The sequence below is a fragment of the Condylura cristata genome, unplaced genomic scaffold (assembly GCF_000260355.1).
Source record: "Condylura cristata isolate star-nosed mole 26May11 unplaced genomic scaffold, ConCri1.0 scaffold00025, whole genome shotgun sequence".
In the NCBI taxonomy this organism is placed as follows: domain Eukaryota; kingdom Metazoa; phylum Chordata; class Mammalia; order Eulipotyphla; family Talpidae; genus Condylura; species Condylura cristata.
In genome coordinates, this window is record NW_004567126.1 from 13632976 (window position 1) to 13639118 (window position 6143).

At 54.0% G+C, this 6143-nt stretch overlaps 1 protein-coding gene across 6 annotated transcripts in view; it reads left to right on the forward strand.

Moving 5' to 3' along the window:
- The window catches only part of KIRREL3 (kin of IRRE like 3 (Drosophila)), a 529310-nt gene that overhangs the window by 487705 nt on the left and 35462 nt on the right, over positions 1-6143 (forward strand). For all 6 annotated transcript variants that reach the window (XM_012729525.1, XM_012729523.1, XM_012729524.1 and 3 more), the window contains exon 7: positions 1249-1399. In XM_012729525.1, the coding sequence (XP_012584979.1) occupies positions 1249-1399 (151 nt within the window). The remainder of the gene's footprint in view (positions 1-1248; positions 1400-6143) is intronic.

Sequence of the window (6143 nt, forward strand, 5' to 3'; positions counted from 1 at the left end):
GAACTTTGAGGGGGGCTACTGTTCAACCCACTCTTTATGATACCCCAATGTGCAGTGCAAGTTTGGTCAAGTTCAGAGTCTCTCTGGATCTCCCCTGTGAAATGGGAGATGAGGGCATCTTTCTGTAACAGGGTGGTCCCCAGGAAAAGGGGAGGTTCCAGGTTCCCTGCCCCACCCAGAAGGAGGGTGGAGCTGAGGAGAGAAGAGGAGTCTGCAGGATGGAGAGCCAGGAGATCTGAGGACGCCACTTGGAGCAGAGAGAGACATGTGAAGAAACTGCTTGTTTCTTGGCCCTGTGCTGGTTGAAACAGACATGGGTGAGAGACCTGTAGGGAGGTTCACTATGGCAGCGTTCATCTGATTTGATTTTGCTCTTTTCCTCCCACACTTGTCTGGCCATGTCTGATTCTTTTCTATGGGTCCCGGACAGAACAGGCTTTAAACTCATGGTGGGCTTTCAGGCCTTGCTTTGGGCCAATCCCTTTTGGGTGGACTTTCACCCACAAGGGGATGGGTAACTTCAGGTGTTTGATTTAGAAGTTGTATTCTTTGTCTTCTGTATTGTATACTCAGTATACTAAATTTCCTTTCCATTAAAGCTCTTATGTCTTATCTTGATGCGGCGAATGGCAGAACCTATTTAAAGCAGGCAGGTTTGGGGGTTCAGGGGTGCCCTTGTCTCCCTGCTCTGTAACATTTCCTGCCTATGACTTGATCAGTGCTCAAGACGTCAGGAAGTGAAATGATTTGAAAAGTCACAAGGTGTATATGGAGAAGGCATTAAAACAGTTGGTTTGCACTAATTCTGCCAGGTTCCCACTGTAGCGCGGCCCTCCTGCCCACCCCCACAGTGCCCTAACTGCACCTCTTTGTATAGCACATACCTGTTGCACCCAGCTCAGGGCTTCCTGCAGGCCCAGACACCTCCCTAGACACCAGAGACAGAACAGCTGCCAGTTCAATTCTACATAGCACCCGCAGCCTGGTTTTCATTGGGCCTAGACTGGTTTTCTTTGGTGATTTGACACATGTAGGCTGATTTTCACACAGGATGGAAAATCTCCTGTTCCTTTGCCCTTCCATAGCTCAGTCCAGCCAGGATGCCCCTTAGCTCTCAGTGGCGTAGCTCTGGGTGTCCTGAGCCATCCTGCCTCCATGTACAGCTCTCCCTCGCCTCTCTGTGGCTGAGACACGCCTTTCAGCACCCCCATAGCTGAATGACATGTGGCCTTCTCGTCCTCTCCCCAGACCCTGCTTCGGGATGGCAAACGCGAGAGCATTGTGAGCACCCTCTTCATCTCCCCTGGGGACGTGGAGAATGGGCAGAGCATCGTGTGCCGAGCCACCAACAAAGCCATCCCCGGGGGCAAGGAGACCTCGGTCACCATTGACATCCAGCGTGAGTACCGACCCACCGAGCCAGGGTGGGAGCCACTGACGCCGCGGACCCTGAGCACAGAGGAGGGCCAGACCTGGACAGCCAGCTCAGCAGACCCCTCCCAGCCTGGCGGGCCCTCCCTGTGGCCAATTTGAAGAAAATAGGGCGGACGGCTCCAGAGACTGGCTGTATTTGTACTTAGGGGGTTCTTTTTTTATTTATTTTTTTAAAGATTTATTTATTTATTCATATAGAGCTGGGGGTACAGGCCAGAGATGTGGAAGGTGAGAGGCTTCACCAGAGACAGAACTGGGAGCAGAACAGGCAGATCAACGAAGCACACTGCTGAGGGGAGCAGCAGATGAAACAGGAGAGGTCTGCTGGGCCATGTGGGTCACTCCCTGGCAGGGAATCAAACTCCTGCCAAAGCAGCTGTGGCTAACTTCGCAGTGCTGCACTTTAACCCATTGTGCCATCAGTGAAAGCCCCATCTTGTCCTTCTATGGTTACATGAAGTAAGAACACCATAGTTAAAGATCCTCTGCCCACAATATATTTAAGTCACATTTGCACATCTGTGTAAGGTCAAACTCCACATCAGTAAATATCTTGGTGAGCCCTTGATGGCCTAGCCAGGCGGCCCCACGCCATGCTGGGGCGAGGAAATCAGAGTCGAGATGCTTGGAGCTGGTGGGCATTCAGCTCTCTAGAGTAGAGGAGTAGCCACCGCTTTATAGGGGTCCTGGGCCCTGAATGAGAAGGCCAGCACTACAGAATGATGTTCATATCCTTCGTAGCGTTTTATTCATTTTAAATCGAGTCCATTGAAAATCACACCCCAGCAGTCCTGGCTCATGTAGGTGTCTGGATTCTGAGTCCATCCAGCTCTCTGGGGACCCGGAATCGCGAGGGGCTGTGTCCTAGGGCTTCCAGAGCCTGTCTGGGGGTCTGTGAGACGTACCCACTGCAATCCTGGCCGACACCATTTAGATTCCAGAAGGCAGAAGTGGTTGTAACCTCAGATGAACTCGCTGTACACTCCCAGATCCAACCCTTGAGTTCTTGGAAAACACTTCACCATCTGCACCAGCCACTAACAACCCTCCTCTCTCCACCCCACACCCAGCAGAAGGGTTCTTGCATTCCTCATGCCATGAAAGCCAAGAACAGCAGGACTCCAGCCCTGCCCAGAGCAAGGTGAAAGGAGGGAGGGGTCTGAAGTCTAGAAACCCGGATGGCGCTGAGAGGGCCATGCCTCCTCCCTCCTCATCCAGACCCCCCCCCCCCGCTTCTCCACACGCCCTGCTTCTTCAGTATGGCAGCCATGGCTTACAGCAGCAGGTCTCAGAGAGGAAGCCAGGTGCTGAGGGGACCCACTAGTCCAATGTCCACCGCCTACCACAGTCCGACGTCCATGCACGGTGAAGTGTCTCCCTTCCCCAGGAGGGAATCCAGGGCCTCGCCTGACCACACTGAGTGACACCCAAGAACCCCTTTCACCCTAAAAGCTGCCCCCAACACAGGCCAAACCTGGGAGCTATGAGGATGCGACACACAGCCAGCCCAGCCTCCCACTTCCAGGCTGCCAGGTGTGGCCTCTGCCCTCTCTCCTTCCCCACCAACCCCAGCCTGGCCAGGAGGCCCTTGACAGCCCACAAAAGTAGCCACCTAGACAGCTTCCCACAGCAGCAGGCTGGGTGGGCCCTGACAAAGAGAAGCCCCGATGAAGCTGTGGTTCTGCTCGAGGTCATTACCCATCACACCAGGAGAGCCTCACTTGTCAACAAGAAAGTCATCACCATAACAACCCCCCACTATTAAAAGACCATCCTCTAAATGCACACTAATGAGGTGATCAATTTACCGGGGTGCAGAGATGAGTCTGCCCAGGAGGAGGATGCCCGCTTTGCCAGGTCTCCTTGCCTTTCTCTCCAAGAGCGTCTCAGCCGTGTGAGGGGGGGAGGCATCTGGAATGAGGCCCAAAGGGGGCTGAGAGCCCACATGCCAGGCTTCCCAGATGGGCCTTGTCCATGGCAACATGGAGTCAAAATGAAAGTCACAGCATTCTCCATGGTTTTTCTGGCCCTGCCACTTACCGGGTGACATTGGCCACGTTAAACTCTGTGCCTGGGCCCCTCATCTGTCCATCCATGCTTGGGTCATGCTTGTTCATACAGTGGCCCTGAGGATTAAATCAAGTGGCCCGGGGTGTCTCGGCATGGCGAGCACATGGCTAGCTGTCCCTACGGTGCCGATCCTGAGGGTGTGGCTGCCCTTCCCAAAGCCCCTTTCCTGGGCCCCCAAGGAGGTTACGGTTTCCATCCTCCTGTCCCTGAAACTGAAGGTGTTGGCCTGTGCCTGCCAAGCAGAAGGACAGGCTCTGTCCGCTGCCTTCCCCGCCTTCCTCCTCCATTTATTCATTTGTTCGTTCAGTAAGCATCCAACTGTTTACTGTGGACACCACGGGCTGTATCAGAGCTGCCTCTGCAAACCTGCTCATTTTCTCAGTCAACCAAGAAGCATCCCAGCTCAGCAAAAGCACATTTGTTGTTTGTTTCCCTTGGTCTTCCGATGTTACCCAACGGAAGACAAAGCCCCCAGATTGAGTAATGGGAGAGAACACTTAACGCCCCCAAAGTCTCGCTACATCTGGACTCCACATCCAGCTGCCAAATTTCAAATGAATGTGCCATAAAATCACTGAGTCATGGAGTTTCTCTCTTTTCCCACCCCCTCTCAATGTAATACTTCCTCTAAACACACACACGCACACATGCATGCAGGTTGCTGATGGAAACACTAACAGACTCTCAGCTGTAACATCTGTTCAATATGATCTCAGTTCCACCAGCTACATCAAAGCTGCCCTCCTGCAAGTTATGCAGCCGACATCACAAGTGGGATTAAAATCATGTGTAATAGTTGGATATGACATAAACTATTTATACCGCTGGAGCCTGACAGACTCCTGAAAATTCATATCCTGCACATCCAGAGGAGAGGGGTGGTGTGAAAGACACAGGCTCCTGTGGTCCTGGGGTGGAGGTATAGATGGGACCAACAAGTGTGGCAGCCCTTAGGGCTGTTCTTCTGAGGCCCTCCAGGAAAGGCTAGGAACCAAGGGACTTGCAAGGAGGTAGGGAAACTTCAGGAGAGCGGTGCCCACAGTATAAACTAGGAATGGCAGGTATGTAGAGGAGGGGATCAGGGAGCAAGAAGGATCCCCAACAGGTGTGAGTGCCATCAAGTCTCTTTACTTTGGAAAGGGCATCTCGGCGGGGGGAAGCCTCCTGGAACTACCCCCAAGTTCTGCAGTAGGTTTCTAGATCCTAGCAAGCTGGCACCAATTCCTCCTTCACCAAGAATTGAATTGAGGCTCCCCACTCTACCTCCCAGGATTTAATTATATCTGTGAGACCGAGTCAGATATACATTTGGATCCAGAAGTCAGTTACCAGATTCCTAGGCCTCAGGTCAGCTTCTTCAACCCACAGTGAGATACAAGCTCCTGCCTGGGCTTCCACCAATCTGGGGCCACCCTAGGGCCCCACCCATGGCCAGCCTAGCTAGCCAGCACTGGACGGAAGGAGACTTGGGCTTAGACAGGCCCTGCAAGCCAAAGCTCAGGTGATGGCCAAAGCTGCAAAGAGGCTACAGGGTTCTGGAGGTCTTAGCTGTCCCAGAGTTGGAAGGAGAGCGCTCAGGGATAATCCTGGCCTCACCCATCTTTGTGACCACTTGAATTACACTTTCAAAACCAAGATTGAGATCACTGAAATACCTGCCACTTTCCTTATAATTTCCCATAGAAAGGCAGGCAAGCCGACTGCTCTAATAGTAGATGTGCCCAGGATTGCAGTTCCCATCTGGAACCAGGGGGCAATAGCACCCCTGGCCCCACCCTGTTGCTCCCACACAGGCAGCTGCCCACTGTGAGGAGCCCACAGGTCTCTCCCAGGGTCTTGCAAGCGTTCTGCAGATACTGGCGCCCCCTTGTGGGCATCTGTCAGGTCATCTGCCCCCCTCAGCACCCCAGCCCCAGCACTGGGCAGAGACACATGGCCCAGCCTGAACTCCTTCCTCACAGAGGAGGCCAAGTGGCCAAAGAAGCCCCAGTCTGGGCAGACAGGTCTCAGGGCGCAGCTCGGGGCTGCGTTTGTCTCTCTGGAAGTCTGGGGCCCTGCTTGTCACAGTCAGGCAGGCTGGAGACCGGAGCCCTGCAAGGGCCCCTCCCACGCACCGAGGAGGTCAAGGTTTTTCTTAACCGTCCCTTGGAAACTGGCTTCTTTCCCTCTTTTTCCAAAAATGAGCTGAGCTCCTAGAAAGGCGGGCATGACCACCCAGCCATTTGCTCTACTTCTCGGTGAGGACAGGCAGAAGAGGCAGCCCAGGGCCCTGGCCGGACTGTGGGGACCAAGCTGGCCCTCAGCACAGCCAGAGCTGAGCTCCAGCCAAACCCACAGTTCATGGCAGGACAGAGAACAGGCACTGGCTGCCACTCCCTCCCCAGGAGCGTGGGGACCTGGGGACCGGGAGCCAAGATGCAGGCCCCAAGTTGCTGGTAGGGTCCGCAGCCAGCTCCGCAGATCAGGCAGGCTGGCCGGAGGCTGCTGTCCGGCTGACTGTCCGCTGCCTCTGCTGCAGGTCCTTCTGCTTCTAACTTTATCTCTCAGTGTCTATTTCTTCCTGTCTCTTTTCTGGCCCTCATTACTTTGTTTGGTCTTTCTCCCCCACACCCTGTCATTTTCTGTCTCTGTCTGCCCTC